Here is a 22025-nt window from a genome sequence, read left to right as displayed (position 1 = left end):
GGGTGTTGACGGCGCCACAGATCGTCCTGCCTTTGCAACGACTCATTTAGTGACCGTTTGAAGTTACAAGAGCACTGGAAAAAAAGGGACTTACAAGCCTCGGTCACCCGTAATGACCGTTGCAGGATCCCTTGCGGTCACGCAATCAAAATTAAGACGCTTGGCAACTGGCTCACACTTATGACGGTCGCAGCGTCCTGGTGTCACCTGATCCCCTTTTTTACGACCTTCTGACCAGCAAAGTCAATGGGGGAAGCCAGATTCACTTAACAACCGAGTTACTAATTTAAGAACTGCGGCGATTTGCTTAACAGATGTGTTAAGCAGAGTCGTAAAGTGGGGCAAATCTCCCTTAACAAATTTCTCGCTTAGCAACGTAAACCTTTGGATTTTTTGTTTTTTTTAAAAAAAAAATCCCATTTATATCCCGCCCTTCTCCGAAGACTCAGGGCGGCTTACAATCTAAGAAGCACAAATCAATGTGCTTAGCAATAGCCTTCATCCTATGTATATGCCTGCTTATTAGGGCTTTCGCACCCCCCCAAGCGGCATTATTACAAAGTCAGCTTAATTGCCCCCAACAATCTGGGTCCTCATTTTACCTACCTGGGAAGGATGGAAGGCTGAGTCAACCTTGAGCCTGGTGGGACTCGAACCTGCACTAATTGCAGGCAGCTGGTGTTACTTAAGGAGGTTCAATTTTGGTCGTACGTTGAGGACTACCCGTGCATCGGGGGCTGGAGGGAGAAAAACTCTTTGAAAATAATCCCTTTAAAACCCAGATGGCGGGGAGGGAATTGGATTCTCTCTCTCTCTCTCTCTCTCTCTCTCTCTCTCTCTCTCTCTCTCTCTCTCTCTCTCTCTCTCTCTCTCTCTCCCTCCTTCCCTCCCTCCCTCCCTCCCTCTCTCACACACACACACATCACCCAAAAGATGCAGCTGCTTTGAAGAGTTTCAGACAGTTCTGATACAGCCTTGTCTAGTCGTGTCTTCAGCACACACCTTGGTGTACCTCCAGAAAAGGCTTGATTTTCTAATGCAAAGCAAGTTGCATTTAATATTACCTACGTTTAGGACGCGGTGGCTCAGTGGCTTAGGACGCCGAGCTTGTCGATCAGAAGGTCGGCAGTTTGGCGGGTCGAATCCCGAAGTGCCGCGTAACAGAGTGAGCGCCTGTTACTCGTCCCAGCTTCTGCCAACCTAGCAGTTCGAAAGCACGTAAAAAAATGCAAGTAGAAAAATAGGGACCACTACGGTGGGAAGGTAACAGCGTTCCGTGCGCCTTTGGCGTCTAGTCATGCCGGCCACATGACCACAGAGACGTCCTCGGACAAGCGCTGGCTCTTCGGCTTTGAAACGGAGATGAGCACCGGCCCCTAGAGTCGGAAACGACTAGCACGCACCGTGCGGGGGAACCTTGACCTTTTACCTTTAAGTTTAGTGAATGTAAAGCCAAGTTGGAACCAGTTTCTGGCTTTGCAGCTTCTTGAAATAAAACAGCACCATCTGCAGGATTAAAGATAAGCAGCCAGCTACAGTATAATGTGAATTAAAATGTAGCTGAACTGAAGGGTTTAGGGCCACGTCCAAGGATAATTCAGTAAGCAATTATATGTTGGAACATTTCTCTTCCCCCCACCCCAACGTCTTCTTTCTTTCAATGCATCTTCACCGCAAGTGTCTTCTGAAAGAAAAGATTATGAAACAAGGGCTTTTTTTATACCCGTTATATCAGCGGCTCACAACCTTTTCTATACCCCGGGCCCCCAGAACGCTTCCGATATATTCCCGCACCCCTTAACAAAAGTTCGAAACAACGTCAACGAATTATGAATAAAGGTAAAGGTTCCCCCGCACATGCGTGCTAGTCGTTTCCGACTCTAGAAGCCGGTGCTCATCTCCGTTTCAAAGCCGAAGAGCCAGCGCTTGTCCGAGGACGTCTCCGTGGTCATGTGGCCGGCATGACTAGACGCCGAAGGCGCACGGAACGCCGTTACCTTCCCACCGGAGTGGTCCCTATTTTTCTACTTGCATTTTTACGTGCTTATAGGTACTCTTAATTTTGAAAAAGCCAATTTTTCGCACTCCCTGGAATATCATCTCGCGCCCCCCCCAGGGGTGTGTGTGAGCGCCCCTGGTTGGGAACCCCTGATCTATTGTGTTTTTAAATGGGAGCTGCAACTGGATAGGGTGTGGAAAGTTCTTGATCAGAATTCTAGACAGCCAGGCCCTCCGCCGTGATTCTTTCAGTTCTCTCCTTACTTTTTGCACCTGGCAAGTAGTGTATGGTGGCTAACGGGCTGGCTTTATTTTTACTGGCCAAGTTGGGATCAACCCCCTATATTTGAATTTTTGCAAAGGGAGGGAGGGAGGGAGGGAGGGAGGGAGGAAGGAAGGAAGGAAGGAAGGAAGGAAGGAAGGAAGGAAGTAAGGAAGGAAGGAAGGAGAGGATAGGTGCAAGGAAGGGTAAGGGAAGGCAGGAAAGGAGGGAGGACACAAGGAAACGTGAGAGGGAGGGAGAGAGGGGAAGGAAGGAGGGAGGGAAGGAAGGGAGGGAGGGAGGGAGGAAGGAAGGAGAGAGGGTAGATGCAAGAAAGGGTAAGGGAAGAGGGAGGAAGGAAGGAGAGAGGGTAGATGCAAGAAAGGGTAAGGGAAGAGGGAGGAAGGGAGGATGCAAGGAAGGAAGGAAGGAGAGGGAAGGAGAGAGGGGAAGGAAGGAAGGAAGGAAGGAAGGAAGGAAGGAAGGGCAGATGCAAGGAAAGAAGGATAAGGGAAGAGAGGGAGAGAGGATGCAAGGAAGGAAGGAGAGAGGGGAAGGAAGGAGGGAAGGAGGGAGGATGTAAGGAAGGAAGGGGAAGGGAAGGGAGGGTGCAAGGGATGGAGGGAGGGAGAAAAGAAGGGAGGGATGAGGGAAGGAAGGAAGGGAAGGGAAGGAAGGACGGAAGGAAGGAAGGAAGGAAGGAAGGAATGAAGGAAGGAAGGAAGGAAGGAAGGAAGGAAGGAAGGAAGGATATGGATAAGCCTAACCCACTGGATGCAAAAACGACAATGCCTCGTTTTTCTGGATCCGTGCTATCCCAGTAACAGATGTATTTCGATCCTTCTTGATTTCAAAGCCAGTTCTGCTGGATCTCGTATTTTGTCCTTTGAGAAAAATTATCAAATGTGTTGCATATTTAGGCTCATAGTAAGATTCTCCCCCAGTGAATGGCTTGCTTTATATTGTGATATATTGTGGGGTCCTTGTTGCTCTCTGAGCTGGGTGGTTTTCTTGCAGACGTTTCAATACCCAAAGAGGTAACATCATCAGAGCTAGGAGGAGGTGGGGTTTGCTCTGATATTATAGAGTAAATACAGTTTTCTATACTGGTATATCTAGCTAGTATACAAACTCCCTTCTGGCACTGATAAAGTTACCTAGTTTGGTAGTGAAACATCTGCCAGAAAACCACCAAGTTCAGAGAGCACCGAGGACCCCACAGTTCAGTCTTGAGCTACAAATATTCTCTATCGTTGTCTTATTATTTGTTAAATCAAAAAATCAAATCTACGCTCGTTCCCAGCCCTCCCTCTGGAATTCCACTTAACATACTGCCTGAACTATGCACTTCCGTACGGAATTCCATGCTATCTTTTGGTTTCAATTTAATTCCTCGGTGTAAAAGGCACGCAAAGCTCTTAATTCTTTTCCCATCTGAATTTAAAAGCTCCAACTCTTTGGGAACGAGGTGCCACACCGCCCCAGGTCTTAACCTGGAAAGCGCGCTTCCCTGCAAACAATAAAACAGGATAAAGCGCGCACACACAAAGGCTCGGAAAAGTTGAAAGAAAAACAACGTCTCGCCGCTGTTTAAAAAGGGCTTTTTGTTGCTTTTATTGTTCAAAATGAACAATTAACGCGTATTGTACAAAATGTTCACAGCCAAACCAAAACGGTTAACGTACATTTAACGCAGAGTTAAAAATTACATTTCATGTGAAAAGTGGGTCCCTCTCCTCTTTGGCAGCTGATAAATCACACAAGCTGATCGATGAAATGGCCAAAAGCAGCATTGATTTCAAGCATTATCGATGCTTTTACGCAATTCCAAAGATTTCGGTCAACGGTTGTTTTTATTTAAAGGTTTCCTAGCCGGGGGTGATAGAACTGGTTCTAGTACAACTCGTCGTAAACCTGAAGTATGCTTGCAATCAGATTTTCCTCAAGAACTGACTTGTAGTTAAATAATAATCCACTGAGCATCAGGTTAACAGAGCTAAGATTTAGAGCAGGGGTGGGGAACAACGGCCGTTTTATGACTTGTGGACTTCAACTCCCAGAATTCCTTAGCCAGCATGGGAACTATGGCCCTTTTATGACTTGTAGACTTCGGTTCCCAGAATTCCTTGGCCAGCTGGCTCAGGAATTCTGGGAGTTGAAGTCCACAAGTCATGAAGGGGCCAAGTTCTCATGCTGGCTAAGGAATTTTGGGAGTTGAAGTCCACAAGTCATGAAGGGGCCAAGTTCTCATGCTGGCTCAGGAATTCTGGGAGTTGAAGTCCACAAGTCATGAAGGGGCCAAGTTCTCATGCTGGCTCAGGAATTCTGGGAGTTGAAGTCCACAAGTCATGAAGGGGCCAAGTTCTCATGCTGGCTAAGGAATTCTGGGAGTTGAAGTCCACAAGTCATGAAGGGGCCAAGTTCTCATGCTGGCTCAGGAATTCTGGGAGTTGAAGTCCACAAGTCATGAAGGGGCCAAGTTCTCATCCTGGCTAAGGAATTCTGGGAGTTGAAGTCCACAAATCATGAAGGGGCCAAGTTCTCATGATGGCTAAGGAATTCTGGGAGTTGAAGTCCACAAACCATGAAGGGGCCATACTTCCCCAACTCTGATTTAGAGCAAAGACATCCTAAGGATGTCACACCTTTCATTTCCAAACTTAGGATCGGGTCTTGATGTGGCAAAACTAGCTCTACGTGTGAGAAAGGAATAATATCAACAGAAGATGCTTTCCCTAATGCCATAGATATATTGGGACCAACAATTAGAAGGATAAGTGACAAGGACTACGTGAAAAAGAGCACTGCTGACTAAGTAGAATACTCCTTGACTTACAAATACCTCATTTAGTGGCCAAAGTTACAACGGGACTGAAAAAATGGACTTATGACCATTTTTCACCTGTATGACTATTTCAGTGTCCCCACGATCACGTGATCAAAACTCAAGACGCTTGGGAACTGACTCACATTTATGACGGTCCCAGGGTCCTGGGATCATGTGGTCCCCTTTCTGCGACCTTCTTGACAAAGAAAAATCAATGGGGAAGCCAGATTCACTTAACAACCGTGTTACTAATTTAACAAGGGCAGCGGTTCACTTAACAACTGTGGCGAGAAAGGTGGTGAAACGAGGCAAAACTCACGTAGCGAATGTCTCACGTAGCAACAAAAATTGTGGTCGTAAGTCAAGGACTATCTGTACTGTATATCGCTGAAATGGGATATATGGAAATATATTTTACATCGTCCTAAGGAATGCTATTGCCGATGGCAATCCTCTATATCACTGCTTCTCAAGCCGAGCAGCTTTTAAGGTGTGTGGACTTCAATTCCCAGAATTCCATGCTGGCTGAGGAATTCTGGGAGTTGTAGTCCACACATTTTAACTTTGCCAAGGTCAAACAACACTACTCTACAGACTAGCCTGAAGGATAAGATCTGTCCAATTTATTGGAATGTACTCTGAGCAGACATATTGTAGATTGACCTATTAGTGCCCTGCCCTCTTTTCCTAGATGTTTTGATGCCCTTCGCCAATATCAATCTATCTAAAGAGCCATGAGCGCAGAATCTCAGAAAGCCAAAGGAGCTAGTCCTCAAGTTACAACAATTTATTTACTGACCATTTGAAGTTACAACGGCTCAGAAAAAAGCGACTTATGACCGTTTTTCACACAATTATTGCGGCGTCCCCTCGGTCACGCAATCAAAATTCAGATGTTTGGGAACCGACTCACATTTATGACGGTCGCAGGGTGCCTGGAGTGTGTGTGTGTGTGTCACGTGATCCCCTTTTGAGACCGTCTGGCAAGCAAAGTCAATGGAGGAAACCCGGTTCACTTGGCAACCGTGCGAGTAACACACGGCAAAACTCACTTAACAAGCGTCTCACTTAGCAACAGAAATTTGGGGGGGGGGGCTCAATGGCGTTCGTAAAGTCGAGGACTACCTGTATATTTATCGTCACAGTTATCGCAAAGAAAAGAGCCTCAGGTGAAAAGTAAAGGTAAATTTGCACGCCTATCCTCCACTGCCTTGGTGGAGCAGTGGGCTAATGCCTCCTTAAGTAACACCAGCTGCCTGCAATTAGTGCAGGTTCGAGTCCCACCAGGCTCAAGGTTGACTCAGCCTTCCATCCTTCCGAGGTAGGTAAAATGAGGACCCAGATTGTTGGGGGCAATTAAGCTGACTTTGTAATAATGCCGCTTGGGGGGGGGGGGCGAAAGCCCTAATAATAAGCAGGCATATACATAGAATGAAGGCTACTGCTAAGCTTGTAAGCCGCCCTGAGTCTTCGGAGAAGGGCGGGATATAAATGGAATAAAAATAAAAAATAAAATAAAAATAAACTAGTTTCTCGGACACATCACCAAAACTCAAAAATCAGCAGCTCAATTGAGCTTGGAGAAATGCCCTAAAAAAAAAGGCTTTGGGAACCAAACAGCCATTACAGTAAAGCTGCAGAATAAATGTAATGAGGCAGTGCGTTATTTAGCAGCCGTTGGGACACCAGCAATAAATTAAGACGGAAAACATAGGCTCACAACTTTCCCTCTCCTGTTCTCAAAAAAACGAGCAGGATCGGGTTACACCTGGTTTGGGGGAGTTTGCTTGGACCCAATGCCCCGCAACGCGTTTTTTTGGTTTTTACTGTTCCCAGAGTGTGTTTTTGTTAAGTTCTGCTTTATCGGGGGGGGGGGGGGGAACAGGCATGTTTAAAAACACACATATATAAAACTGCAGACAGTAAAACCCCTGTAGCCTGCAAACGAGTAAATGTCACTAATTATTCCATTACTAACAATACGTTAAATCATCTGGGACCGAACGGCGCAGAGATTCACTTAATGAAAGCTGGGCACGGTGCTGCATTTACGAAGACCTCCTTGAAAAGCCGTTAGGGTGCCATTTTTTTTTTCCCCCTCCAATGGTCTTCCTTGTTTTCTCCCCCTGCTGAAGACGAGAAGAAAAACAATATTGTTAGAAGTGTCAAGCTGGCAAACCCTGGTCGTCAAAGAAAACAGTTCTATGCAAGCCGAGATTTGATGCCCATCTTCTGGGGAACTGTAGCCAGGTCTCCATCCGGTTCCAGATATAAGTCAAGATACTGGTTATCAACTAGTGGACCAGCGCTTAAATAGGAGCCAGCAAGATCACCATAGTTTCCCCCATGCTGGCTCAGGAATTCTGGGAGTTGAAGTCCACGAGTCATAAAAAAGCCAAGGTTGCCTACCCCTGGCCTATGCACTAAACCAGGGGTCTTCAAACTTGGCCCTTTTATGACTTGTGGACTTCCAACTTCCACAATTCCTGACCCAGCATGGGGGAACGTGGACTTCAACTCCCAGAATTCCTCAGCCAGTCATACTGAGGGGAAAGGGAGAGGTTTCCAAGATGAGGCATGCCGGCTCAGGAATTCTGGGAGTTGAAGTCCATGAGTTATGAAGGGGTCATAGTTTCCCCCATACTGGCTCAGGAATTCTGGGAGTTGAAGTCCACGAGTCATAAAAGAGCCAAGGTTGCCTACCCCTGGCCTATGCACTAAACCAGGGGTCTTCAAACTTGGCCCTTTTATGATTTGTGGACTTCAACTCCCAGAATTCCTGAGCCAGCCAGGCTGAGGGGAAAAGGGAGAGGTTTCCAAGCTGAGCCATGCCAGCTCAGGAATTCTGGGAGTTGAAGTCCATGCGTCATAAAAGAGCCAAGGTTGCCTACCCCTGGCCTATACACTAAACCAGGGGTCTTCAAACGTGGCCCTTTTATGATTTGTGGACTTCAACTCCCAGAATTCCTGAGCCAGCCAGGCTGAGGGGAAAAGGGAGAGATTTCCAAGCTGAGCCATGCCGGCTCAGGAATTCTGGGAGTTGAAGTCCAGGAGTCATAAAAGAGCCCAGGTTGTCTACCCCTCCCTTACTCCTCCTTTTCTCTAGACGAGCAATTCCCAACTCCTCCCATTTAATTGCTTAAAGTCAATCGAAGTTTTCGAAAAGAAAAGTGGAGATCTTTTGGCCTTGAAAGGCCTCGAGAACTGGTGACAAAGCTTGCGGGGTTTACTCACCTGACCTGTCCTGCCGTCACTTTCGGTCAAAAAAAAGGACTATCCTGAATCAGATCTCCCGCCCTTTCTCTGCTTGGTAGGTGTCGGTTTCAGCTCTTTTGATTCTGCTGTCGGAGGAACGGAAGCTGGCTGTTCTTTAGAGCTTTCTTTCACAGGTGTACAGGGCACATCAGCAGCCTGGCCTCCGCTGATGGGCATAAAGTATTTCCGGTCCTTGGGAGCAGACTTCTGTTCCACCTTGGTAACCCGGAATCTGGAGCAATGCAATTAATTAAAGGGTTGTGAGTCCACCTAGCAGGGTTGGTGTTGTGGAAAATGTCAACTGACAGTAGAGAGGGTCCTTGGGAAAAGCCATCCAGTCATTCCTGCCCCTTGCCCATTTCGGCTTCATTCATTCATTCATTCATTCATTCATTCATTCATTTATTTATTTATTTATTTATTATTATTTTTTTCTTTCTTTCTTTCTTTCTTTCTTTCTTTCTTTCTTTTTCTTTCTTTCTTTTTTCTTTCTTTCTTTCTTTTCTTTCTTTCTTTCTTTCTCTTTCTTTCCTTCCTTCCTTCCTTCCTTCCTTCCTTCCCCCTCCGTCTCTCTCTCCCCCTCTCTCTTTCATTCAATTCATTGCCTTTATTCCTATTACAAATACCTCAGAGGGGATGAATATACCCAATATACCTTCCACCTCCTATTTTTTCCCCACAAGAAGTGAAAAACCTTGGGACTGATAAAAGAGTGATTGACTGCCCAAAGTCACCAGCTGACTTTCATGTCTAAGGCGGGACTAGAACTTCCAGTCTCCTAGTGATTGCCCCAAAGTCACCCAACTGACTTTCATATCTAAGGCGGCACTAGAACTCACAGTCTCCTAGTGATTGGCCCAAAATCACCCAACTGACTTTCATATCTAAGGCAGGACTAGAACTCACAGTCTCCTAGTGAATGGCCCAAAGTCACCCAACTGACTTTCATATCTAAGGCGGGACTAGAACTCACAGTCTCCTAGTGATTGGCCCAAAATCACCCAACTGACTTTCATATCTAAGGCGGGACTAGAACTCACAGTCTCCAAGTGATTGGCCCAAAGTCACCCAACTGACTTTCATATCTAAGGCGGGACTAGAACTCACAGTCTCCTAGTGATTGGCCCAAACTCACCCAACTGACTTTCATGTCTAAGGCAGGACTAGAACTCAGTCTCCTAGTGATTGACTGCCCAAAGTCACTCAGCTGACTTTCATGTCTAAGGCGGGACTAGAACTCACAGTCTCCTAGTGATTGGCCCAAAGTCACTCAGCTAACTTTCATATCAAAGGCAGGACTAGAACTTAGTCTCCTAGTGATTGGCTGCCCAAAGTCACCCAACTGACTTTCATATCTAAGGCAGGACTAGAACTCAGTCTCCTAGTGATTGACTGCCCAAAGTCACTCAGCTGACTTTCATATCTAAGGCAGGACTAGAACTCCCAGTCTCCTAGTGATTGGCCCAAAGTCACCCAACTGACTTTCATATCTAAGGCAGGACTAGAACTCAGTCTCCTAGTGATTGGCCCAAAGTCACCCAGCTGACTTTCATATCTAAGGTGGGACTAGAACTTAAGTCTCCTAGTGATTGGCTGCCCAAAGTCACCAAGCTGACTTTCATATCTAAGGCAGGACTAGAACTCAGTCTCCTAGTGATTGGCTGCCCAAAGTCACCCAGCTGACTTTCATATCTAAGGCGGGACTAGAACTTCCAGTCTCCTAGTGATTGGCCCAAAGTCACCAAGCTGACTTTCATATCTAAGGCAGAACTAGAACTCAGTCTCCTAGTGATTGACTGCCCAAAGTCACCAAGCTGACTTTCATATCTAAGGCAGGACTAGAACTCAGTCTCCTAGTGATTGGCTGCCCAAAGTCACCAAGCTGACTTTCATATCTAAGGCAGGACTAGAACTCAGTCTCCTAGTGATTGGCTGCCCAAAGTCACTCAGCTGACTTTCATGTCTAAGGCAGGACTAGAACTCACAGTCTCCTAGTGATTGGCCCAAAGTCACCCAACTGACTTTCATATCTAAGGCAGGACTAGAACTCAGTCTCCTAGTGATTGACTGCCCAAAGTCACCAAGCTGACTTTCATATCTAAGGCAGGACTAGAACTCAAGTCTCCTAGTGATTGGCCCAAAGTCACTCAGCTGACTTTCATGTCTAAGGCAGGACTAGAACTCAGTCTCCTAGTGATTGGCTGCCCAAAGTCACCAAGCTGACTTTCATATCTAAGGCAGGACTAGAACTCAAGTCTCCTAGTGATTGGCCCAAAGTCACTCAGCTGACTTTCATGTCTAAGGCGGGACTAGAACTCAACAGTCTCCTGGTGATTGGCCCAAAGTCACCCAGCTGACTTTCATGTCTAATGCAGCACTAGAACTCACATTGTCCCAGTTTCTAGTCTGGTGCCTTAACCCCTAGGCCATACATCTGTGTTTTACCTGAGTAGGCCCGGTCTGAGTCCAACAGTCTCATACAGGCTCTTCTCTCCTCTATTCCCAGCTTGCAAACAGAAGCCAACTGGGCTGCCTCTTCTCATGTAACTAAGCTAACTTACCTTCCCACGGAGAGTACGGTGACTTCTCCATGTCTTGGTCTCTTGGGTTCTTTGGCTCTTTTATTTGGGCTGAAGAGATTCCACCGCTTTTGGCTGCAACGGGAGCAAGCGCCTGTCCCAGCCACGCCCCCAATGGTGTGCAGGTGGTGTCCTCGGCACGTGTGTTTTGACGAAGGACCTCCAGGGGACACTGGAGAACCGGGACTTGTTGGGCTGCCGGGAGTGGTTGGGCTAAATTTTAGGAGTGGAAAGGGAAAACAAAAAATGAGCATCGGGGAGGCAGGCAGTCGACGAATCAAATCCCGCTAACTTTTCTTCCTCTTGAGCTCACACTATGTTTCTAAACAGACTTTTTTCCCCCCTAAATGACTCTTTTCCACAAAGCTTTGGTTAATCCTTAAAGAACAAAGCTGTTACAGAATCCGTAGTTCTGCTATAAGTACTTCTAAACCTCCTCCCAGAGGGGAGTGACAGGAACAGACTGTAAAATGGGTGTGCGGGGTCTCTAACAATGCACCGAGCTCTAAGCACATGAGCGCTTACAAGCCGTGTCCTGAATAACGGGAAGCGAGCTTCCTATAATCTTCCCGGCTGTCCTCACCAGTAGAGTAGAGTAGAGTAGAGTAGAGTAGAGTAGAGTAGAGTAGAGTAGAGTAGAGTAGAGCAGAACAGAATAGAATCTGGAAGGGACCTTGGAGGTCTTCAAGTCCAGCCCCCTGATCAAGCAGGAGGACCTATACCATCTCAGACAGGTGATTGTCCAGTCTCTTTTTAAAAATTTCCAGCAATGGAGTGCCCACGATTTCTGGGCGTAAGCTGCTCCACTGGTTGATTGTCCTCACTGTCAGGAAGTTTCTCCTTAATTCCAGGTTGATTCTCTCTTTGGTCAGTTTCCAACCCTTGTTCCTCATCCTTCCCTCTGGTGCTCTGGTGAATAACGTGACCCCCCCTCTTCCTTGTGGCAGCCCCTCAGATAACTGGAACACTGCTATCATGTCTCCCCTATTTCTTCTTTTCTTTAGACTGGCCAAACCCAAGTCCCGCAGCCCTTCTTCGTATGTTTTGGTCTCCAGGCCTTGGATCATCTTAGTTGCTCTTCTCTGAATTTTTCCCCAGGCTCTCAACGCCTTTTTTGTGACACGGTGACCAACATTGGCTGCAGTATTCCAGGTGTGGTCTTACTAGGGCTTTGTAAAGCAGTAGCAGTACTTCGCATGACCTTGATTCTATGCCTCTGTTTCTACAAAACCCAGGATTGTGTTGGCTTTTTTGGCTGCTGCTGCACACGGCTGGCTCACAGTCAAGTGATGGTCCACTAGGACTACAAGGTCCCTCTCATAGGACAAATGGATTCAGGAGTTATTTCGCTCTACTTTATTTGAGGCTGTTTAAGGAAAAGAGAAAACGCTGCAATGAGGTCGCTTACCTTTCTGGATCGCACACAGAATTATCAGCGACCATGGCTTTCAGCACATCTGCATTGGCTGCAAAAGTTAACAAGTAATATTTAATGTTTTTGTTACTGAATTCTTTACTCCGGGGTTGAGCACAGTGGAGAATAAGAAGACTGCGAAACATAAGCCGAATTGAACCATTTACTTATGAGGCAGAATTGGTACAAAATACGTTTTTCAGCGTGGCACTTAGCCCGTGTACTCGGGAGAAAGCAGAGAGGCACGGGACATCCTGCAAACAGCATTTAATAAACGGTATTTTAATAACAGACATCCTAAAGGCGCACTGTCTTTAAAGCAGATTTTAATAACCGGAGAAATTATGCATTGCTTAAAATCTTCCAGGGGTGGGTGTGTTCTGAAAGTTACAAGTTTGAACGTCTTCCTTATCAAGTTGTCACTTCCCGGGGAAAATAAATATTACCGGTAATAAGAAACTACACTGTTTCCAAAGTGGCTTGATTTTTTTTTTAGGGATAGAAGACACCCCCTACGTGAAATTTTCCTCTCTACTGAAAATGGTTCGCTCCTGGCAGGACAGTATCATGAGCCTTTGAACCACTGCAGTATCTCAGCCCGAATGGGTGAGTGGCAATAAGGTAAGACTAGCCATTCTTGCTTTTGGATTGGAAAAACTGGGTCCAAGAAACCAAAAGCAGAAATGCTTGTCTACGTGACAAATCAATTCAACGGCAGGATTCCTTGCTGATGATCTTGGTGGTTTTCTTGAAGACGGTTCATGACCCAACTAGTTAACATCATCAGTGCGAGAAGGGGGGGGGGAGTTTGCAGAGTGGAAGAGAAGCAGGAGAGGGAGGAGGAGGAGGAGGAGGAGGAGGAGGAGGACAACGACGACGACTGTGGAGTCCTTGGTGCTCTTTGATCTTGGATGCTTTCTTGCAGACGTTTCATGACCCAACTAGGTAACATCATCAGTGCGAGAAGGGAGGAAGGTTTGCAGAGTAGAAGAGAAGCAGGAGGGGGAGGAGGAGGAGGAGGAGGAGGAGGAGGACTGTGGAGTCCTTTGTGCTCTTTGATCTTGGATGCTTTCTTGTAGATGTTTCATGTCCCAACTAGGTAACATCATCAGTGCGAGAAGGGAGAGAGGTTTGCAGAGTGGAAGAGAAGCAGGAGGAGGAGGAGGAGGAGGAGGAGGAGGAGGACGATGACTGTGGAGTCCTTGGTGCTCTTTGATCATCAGTGCGAGAAGGGAGAGAGATTTGCAGAGTAGAAGAGAAGCAAGGGGGGAGGAGGAGGAGGAGGACAACGACTGTGGAGTCCTTGATGCTCTTTGACCTTGGATGTTATCTTGCAGATGTTTCACGACCCAACTAGGTCACATCATCAGTGCGAGAAGGGAGAGAGGTTTGCAGAGTGGAAGAGAAGCAGGAGGAGGAGGAGGAGGAGGAGGAGGAGGAGGAGGAGGAGGAGGAGGAGGAGGAGGAGGAGGAGGAGGAGGAGGACAACGACGACGACTGTGGAGTCCTTGGTGCTCTTTGATCTTGGATGCTTTCTTGCAGACGTTTCATGACCCAACTAGGTAACATCATCAGTGCGAGAAGGGAGGAAGGTTTGCAGAGTAGAAGAGAAGCAGGAGGGGGAGGAGGAGGAGGAGGAGGAGGACTGTGGAGTCCTTTGTGCTCTTTGATCTTGGATGCTTTCTTGTAGATGTTTCATGTCCCAACTAGGTAACATCATCAGTGCGAGAAGGGAGAGAGGTTTGCAGAGTGGAAGAGAAGCAGGAGGAGGAGGAGGAGGAGGAGGAGGTGGAGGAGGACGATGACTGTGGAGTCCTTGGTGCTCTTTGATCATCAGTGCGAGAAGGGAGAGAGATTTGCAGAGTAGAAGAGAAGCAAGGGGGGAGGAGGAGGAGGAGGACAACGACTGTGGAGTCCTTGATGCTCTTTGACCTTGGATGTTATCTTGCAGATGTTTCACGACCCAACTAGGTCACATCATCAGTGCGAGAAGGGAGAGAGGTTTGCAGAGTGGAAGAGAAGCAGGAGGAGGAGGAGGAGGAGGAGGAGGAGGAGGAGGAGGAGGAGGAGGAGGAGGACAACGACGACGACTGTGGAGTCCTTGGTGCTCTTTGATCTTGGATGCTTTCTTGCAGACGTTTCATGACCCAACTAGGTAACATCATCAGTGCGAGAAGGGAGGAAGGTTTGCAGAGTAGAAGAGAAGCAGGAGGGGGAGGAGGAGGAGGAGGAGGAGGACTGTGGAGTCCTTTGTGCTCTTTGATCTTGGATGCTTTCTTGTAGATGTTTCATGTCCCAACTAGGTAACATCATCAGTGCGAGAAGGGAGAGAGGTTTGCAGAGTGGAAGAGAAGCAGGAGGAGGAGGAGGAGGAGGAGGAGGAGGTGGAGGAGGACGATGACTTTGGAGTCCTTGGTGCTCTTTGATCATCAGTGCGAGAAGGGAGAGAGATTTGCAGAGTAGAAGAGAAGCAAGGGGGGAGGAGGAGGAGGAGAAGGACGACTGTGGAGTCCTTGATGCTCTTTGACCTTGGATGTTATCTTGCAGATGTTTCACGACCCAACTAGGTCACATCATCAGTGCGAGAAGGGAGAGAGGTTTGCAGAGTGGAAGAGAAGCAGGAGGAGGAGGAGGAGGAGGAGGAGGAGGAGGAGGAGGAGGAGGAGGAGGACAACGACGACGACTGTGGAGTCCTTGGTGCTCTTTGATCTTGGATGCTTTCTTGCAGACGTTTCATGACCCAACTAGGTAACATCATCAGTGCGAGAAGGGAGGAAGGTTTGCAGAGTAGAAGAGAAGCAGGAGGGGGAGGAGGAGGAGGAGGAGAAGGACGACGACTGTGGAGTCCTTGATGCTCTTTGACCTTGGATGTTATCTTGCAGACGTTTCACGACCCAACTAGGTAACATCATCAGTGCGAGAAGGGAGTGGGATTTGATCCCTGCTTACATACAAGTGGCTTGCTCGCAGAAAACAAACCCCACTCCCTTCTAGCACTGATGATGTGATCTAGTTGGGTCATGAAACGCCTGCAAGAAGACCACCAAATTCAGAGAGTGTCAAGAACTCCCCAATTCAACCCTGAGCTACAAATATTCTCTGTTCTTCTTTGTTCTTCTATTGAATTCAACTGCTTTAGGTGCCAGGGAGACATCAAACAATTAATTGACTTTTTATTTTCCAGTTTCAGGGTGCTGAGAGAAAAATCACCGAAGACCAGTCACGTCGTATTTGCAGCCAGAAATGATTTTCAAGATGCTGTTCGGGGGTTTCACCTAACACTCTGTTCTGACAAATTCTGAACTCTGAAAAAATAAGTATCTTCCGATCTTCCTCTCATGCGTGAGGGATGCTTGACAAAACCCGTTCACCATTAAGGTTTGACTCTTCGGAAAGCCCTTTTCGTTCCAAGCAATTTGAACCCTTTTCGTTCCAAGCAATTTGCACGTGTACAGAGGCGAACGTTTAAAAATTCACGCCTGACTTCAGCTGACTTTGTAATAATGCCGCTTGGGGTATGTGTGTGAAAGCCCTAACAAGCAGGCATATACATAGAATGAAGGCTACTGCTAAGCTTGTAAGCCGCCCTGAGTCTTCGGAGAAGGGCGGGATATAAATGTAATAAAAATAAAAATAAAAAAATAAAATAAATAAACTGAGTAGCCAATTGCAGAGTCATGAGTTGAAAGGCTGGAATTCATCCCTTAACGCTCCTTCAGCAAAATCCTAAAACGGCTCAAAATGTCCAAAAAAATCTGTCATTTCTAAAAACTAGCTCCCTTACCTTCATTTTTCATGATATAATCAACTATCTGTCCCACGGTGTCACTGTTTTCATTGATGCTTTCGTTCAATTCTAAAAAAACAACAACAACAACCCAAAATTTAACTTTGGCCCCTTGGTTCCTGGAAAGCAATGATAAAGTTAGGTGACAACAGCATTTCCCAAACCAGTGTCTGAAGCAGAGATTAAAACCATTCTCTCTCCTTAGGGTGCCGCCGGTCAGGGAATGCCGGCGGGTGATCCCCAGAGGGAGGGCATTCTCTGTGGGCGCGCCTGCCCTTTGGAATGATTTACCTGTGGAACTCCGGACTGCCCCCCACCTGCGCTCGTTTCACAAGGACCTGAAAACCTGGCTTTTCGATCTATCTGGCCTGGACTGAAGAGGTTTTTAGTTTTAAGTTTTAACATTGTTTTATTGTTGGGCTATTATTAATTTAATTCTTTTTAATTCTATTTTTATCTTAATTTATATTGTCTTTTAAATATTGCCCTGCAAACCGCCCTGAGTCCTTCGGGAATAAGGCGGGATAGATAGATAGACAGACAGATAGACAGATAGACAGATAAGATAGACAGACAGACAGACAGACAGACAGACAGACAGACAGATAGATAGATGATAGATAGACAGACAGATAAGATAGATAGACAGATGAGATAGATAGATAGATAGATAGATAGATAGATAGATAGATAGATAGATAGATAGATAGATAGATAGATAGATAGATAGATAGATAGATAAAAAACAGCTTGAAGAGGGCCAGGGGGACTGTTATCAAAAGTTGATATGGCTGGAAAGAAAAAGCACAACTAAAAGAATAAAGGCAGAAATTTTCTTCCAGTTTGTCCTATTTGGAAACCGCCATAAAAAAAAAGATGTTGAGACTCTGGAAAGAGTGCAGAGAAGAGCAACCAAGATGATCAGGGGATTGGAGGCTAAAACATATAAGGGACGGTGGCTGGAATTGGGTAGGTCTAGTTTAATGAAGAGAAGGGTGAGGGGGGACATGATAGCAGCATCCCAGTATCTCAGGGGCAGCCCCAAAGAAGAGGGAGTCAAGCTATTCTCCGAAGCACTTTAAGTCAGGACAAGAAGCAACGGATGGAAACTAGTCAAGGAGAGAAGCAACCTAGAAAACCAAGGAGAAACTTCCTGACAGTTAGAACAATTAACCAGTGGAACAACCTGCCTCCAGAAGCGGTGAATGCTCCAACACCGGAGGTTTTTAAGAAGAGACTGGACAGCCATTTGTCTGAAATGGTCTAGGGCTTACCTATCTTTTCTCCAAGCTGTTCATCTTCTTCCTCTGTTTCGGTCCTACACCGATAGCCGTTTTTCTTTAGCACGTGACAAATTAAAACCCCTAACAGCCCCATGAGGAAGAAAACCGGAATCAGGAAATAAGCAATATATTCAGGGTGTCCGCCATCTTTGGAAAGTCCGTTTTCAGATTTATTGGCCCCGTTTCCCAAACTGTGGCTCGCCAAGGCTTCGGGGCTTGCTAGGGGAAACAAAAAAAAAGGTGAAAAAGGTCGCCGTGTTTGACAAATCTACCCTTTGGACCAGGGGGTCTTCAAACCTGGCCCTTGGATGACTGGTGGACTTCAACTCCCAGAATTCCTCAGCCAGCATGGAAGAGAAGAGAGGGGGAAGGGAAGGGGGAGCAGAGGGAAAGAGAGGAGGAATGAAGTAGAGGGGGAGAGGAGAAGTAGGGAAAGAAAAGGGGAGGAGAGAAAAAAGAGAAGGGAAGGGAAGGGAAGGGAAGGGAAGGGAAGGGAAGGGAAGGGAAGGGAAGGGAAGGGAAGGGAAAAAAAATATTTCAAACCAAGTTCTCCTCTGGAAGACTTCCGACTAACTTGCAAAGCCAAAAAAAACAACTACCCAGAAACTATTTTGTTGGGAGTCTTTTGGATGATGCCCAATAAGCTGCGATTTTGCACGTCCCAGAAATGAGATCAGTTTCCGCCGTGCATTGGAACAGTAAAACGCGTCGTTGTTCACCTTCCCATTTCAGCTGAATTTGCTATTCACAAAGGCTGGACAAATCCAGGAAATGCATTTCCTCTTGAAATCGACCAAGACTCTGCATGGTCAGTAGAAACCTGAGCTGTCCTTTTTGCCTTTTTCTTTGGAGAAACCGGAATTCTCTTTTTTCCTTATCGTGACGATAAAGGATACAATTTTATTTTTATTTTTTAAATCAGTTACCTACTTTACGGTATTGACCAGTGCAATTAGCACTGGTGACTGGCCCATGTCACCCAGCTGGCTTTCATGCCTAAGGCTGGACTGGAACTCTCAGTCTCCTGGTTGTAGGCCCTAAGTCACCCAGTTAGCTTTCATGCCTAAGGCTGGACTGGAACTCTCAATCTCCTGGTGGTAGGCCCTAAGTCACCCAGTTAGCTTTCATGCCGAAGGCTGGACTGGAACTCTCAGTCTCCTGGTGGTAGGCCCTAAGTCACCCAGTTAGCTTTCATGCCTAAGGCTGGACTGGAACTCACAGTCTCCTGGTGGTAGGCCCTACGTCACCCACTCAACTTTCATGCCTAAGGCTGGACTGGAACTCACAGTCTCCTGGTGGTAGGCCCTAAGTCACCCACTCAGCTTTCATGCCTAAGGCTGGACTGGAACTCACAGTCTCCTGGTGATAGGCCCTAAGTCACCCACCCAGCTTTCATGCCTAAGGCTGGACTGGAACTCTCAGTCTCCTGGTTGTAGGCCCTAAGTCACCCAGTTAGCTTTCATGCCTAAGGCTGGACTGGAACTCTCAGTCTCCTGGTGGTAGGCCCTAAGTCACCCACTCAGCTTTCATGCCTAAGGGTGGACTGGAACTCTCAGTCTCCTGGTGGTAGGCCCTAAGTCACCCACCCAGCTTTCATGCCTAAGGCTGGACTGGAACTCACAGTCTCCTGGTGGTAGGCCCTAAGTCACCCACCCAGCTTTCATGCCTAAGGCAGGACTGGAACTCACAGCCTCCTGGTGACTGGCCCAATTCCTTTCCCAAGTCATCCTAGCTTCATTTGGTCAACATCAAAATTCCCTAATCCTAATTTTTTAGAGAGATTGAATGTGCCCTCACATCCTTCCTAAAGAGTTATGCATGGCATGCTGAATGAATTCAAATTCCTCTTCCTGGCTTGGGAAAGAAATCTTTCAGAACAATAGACAAATAAAACTTAAAAAGTCACCAACTTTTCACAAGGCGGACTTCTATAAATAGCCTTCTGCATTTCCAGAATACATGCCATACGCACATGATCCTGACTCCAAATAACAATCTGAACCAACGAGAGATTGTCTACGGAGATTCTGTCATCCAGGTCATGGTTCTCCCAAAAGTGCTTCTTCCAAAGGCAAATTGGACTTTGTTTTTCCACGAAGACATTTCGCTTCTCGTCCAAGAAGCTTCTTCAGTTTTGACTGAAGAAGCTTCTCCAGATCTTCTTCTAAAAATGAAGAAGCTTCTTGGATGAGAAGCTAAACCTCTTCAAAGAAAGACAATGTCCAGTTGCGTTTTGAAAAAAAACAAAAAACCTCTGGGGACAATGAGAGATTGCATTTAATGTTAAAAGTCTGAAAACCTAAGAATTCAGAATAAATACTCTTGGCTATCGCTTGTCTCCAATTTCCCAGACATAATCCAAACAAAATTCTATACAACAGATTAAACTATTTAAAAAAAAAAAAAGAAAACCATGATTTCACTTTTAAAACCACTTTAGATCGTTCCAGAACCACACAAAAACTCTTCGTATACATATATTTTCTTTTTAAACGCTTTTTATGCAAAGTGCAGCTTTTTTTTCTCCAGAATTTTTTTTTGGGGGGGGGGGGGCGGTTTCATTCCTTGCAAAATGAAAAGTGCACCCGTGGAGAAAAATTAAGAAGGAAAAAAAAATGAAACAGTGTAAATAAGAAAAAGGAAGTTCTCTTTTAAGCAAGCGTCACGTGGTGTATTATTTCCTGGGCAGGAAAATAAAAAGGGAAGTTATGAACAAATATCCAAATTCTAGAAGGTGAATCAGAAAATGCGTCATCTGAATCCATTCCACCAGCCAGCACTTACTCAATTTCCTTAGACCAATGGTGAAAACTGTAAAATGCAGTAATATTCTCTCTTTTTTTAGCGTCATTTTTATTTTATTCAATGCAAAGTTAAAATACAAAACTCCAAAAAAAAACTTTTTACAGGAACAAACAAAACAACAACAACACGAGATTTTAAAAAAAAGATACATGAAAAAACACGTATGCATATATCTCCTAGTTGAATAAAAGACAGCCATATTCTCGATCCTTCGTGCGCCTGTGTAAAAGCAGCAAATGTGATTTACTAATAATTTTAGTCCTGCTTTCCTATGTAAATGCAGTCTAAAAGTCAGTGAGAAAAACAAGATTGGATGTGCGGTGATATTTGTTATTCCCACCTTTTAAAATTGGATTTCTGGAAACCGACCCCTTAGATTTATTTATTTATTTGCCTTTCTTTCTCTTTCTTTCTTTCTTTCTTTCTTTCTTTCCTTTCTTTTTCTTTCTTTCTTCTTTCTCTTTCTTCCTTCCCTTTCCTCCTTCCTTCCTTCCTTCATTCGCCTCATTCATTTTCTTCCTTCCTTCCTTCCTCCCTCCTTCCTTCTTTCTTTCTTTCTTTTTCTTTCCTTCTTTCCTTTCTTTTTCTTTCTTTCTTTCTTTCTTCTTTCTCTTTCTTCCTTCCCTTTCCTCCTTCCTTCCTTCCTTCCTTCGCTTCCTTCCTTCGCTTCCTTCCTTCATTTCCTTCCTTCCTTCCTTCCTTCCTTCCTTCCTTCCTTCCTTCCTTCCTCCCTCCCTCCCTTCCTTCCTTCCTTCCTTCGCTTCATTCATTCAATCAATCAATCAATCATTTTCTACAGCCACTCATCCAAATTACTCATCGGTACCATTCTACAGCTTTAACTCTTTTCAATGTGACATTTACTGAGTCTTCGGATTTCAAATGCCCCTTTTGCCAACTTAATGAAGCACGATTCCCATTTAATTATTCTTTGGGTGTTATCGGAAAACGTAGCGCATGGCTGAAAGCAAACAAAGGGAAAAAAAATAAATAAGTGTTCCGAATTGTAAGCAAGCACTGGATAGGCTAATGAGCTGCAGATGTTTTTTTTTCTTTTTTAATTTTGAAATGAAGAACTGTTTGGCGATGCAACGGGACTAGGAGTATCATCTATTAGAAAATAGATATTTTTCACGGAACTGTATTTACACGGAAACATGTTGCCGTCAAATTCAGAGGAAAGTAGAGGCAGTCCACAACTGAGCCCCACATTTATGTCGCTAAGTGAGACGTTTGTTAAGTGAGTTTTGCCTCATTTTACAACCTCTCTCGCTACAGTTGTTAAGTGAATCACCGCTGCTGTTAAGTTAGTAACATGGTCGTTAAGTGAATCTGGCTGGCCCATTAATTTTGCTTGTCAAAAGGTCGCAAAAGGGGATCAAGTGACACACACACACCCCCGGGACACTGCGACCGTCATAAATATGAGTCGGTTGCCAAGCGGCTGAATTTTGATCAGGATGTGTCAAGGTAATGATTTAATAGCTAATCAGCTGATGTAAGGTGAGATGTAATGATGGGAACGACTCAGCAGAGTCTGTGACTCTTTAAGAGCCCGCAAGGTCTGTGTCTCTTTAAGAACCTTTGTATAAAAGGGAAGGCTCTTGCTGTAATTGTGGTTTGTGGGATCCTGCTGTATTAGCACGTGTATGTATATTGTTCATGGTGTATGATATTGTAGGCAGTGTAAGATAAACCACCATTTAGTTCAAACCACTGTTTACTGTGTTTATTCCCGGGTTATTTCAGCACAATAAGGCTGTGCACCCTCTGACGACAGGACCATGGAAATGCTGTGACTGACAAGTGAAAAAT

The 22025-nt window shown here is 45.7% G+C and overlaps 2 protein-coding genes across 4 annotated transcripts in view; one reads left to right on the top strand and one right to left on the bottom strand.

Moving 5' to 3' along the window:
• PGCKA1 (PDCD10 and GCKIII kinases associated 1) overlaps nt 1-22025 on the top strand; it is a 117597-nt gene that overhangs the window by 11854 nt on the left and 83718 nt on the right. The window lies entirely within an intron of this gene.
• Nucleotides 3846-22025, bottom strand: part of RELL1 (RELT like 1) — a 19892-nt gene continuing 1712 nt past the window's right edge. The window contains exons 2-7 of one of the 3 annotated variants that reach the window (XM_083367941.1): nt 17397-17624; nt 16120-16191; nt 12330-12387; nt 10904-11134; nt 8322-8574; nt 3846-7216 (exon numbers count right to left, since the gene is read on the bottom strand). In XM_083367941.1, the coding sequence (XP_083224067.1) occupies nt 8361-8574; nt 10904-11134; nt 12330-12387; nt 16120-16191; nt 17397-17624 (803 nt within the window). In that variant the 3' untranslated portion in view covers nt 3846-7216; nt 8322-8360. The remainder of the gene's footprint in view (nt 7217-8321; nt 8575-10903; nt 11135-12329; nt 12388-16119; nt 16192-17396; nt 17625-22025) is intronic. The other 2 variants (XM_083367942.1, XM_083367943.1) reach the window with 2 other exon arrangements.

This window comes from Vipera ursinii, assembly GCF_947247035.1.
Source record: "Vipera ursinii genome assembly, chromosome: 7".
Classification (NCBI taxonomy): domain Eukaryota; kingdom Metazoa; phylum Chordata; class Lepidosauria; order Squamata; family Viperidae; genus Vipera; species Vipera ursinii.
This window is presented reverse-complemented; position numbering and strand designations above follow the sequence as displayed.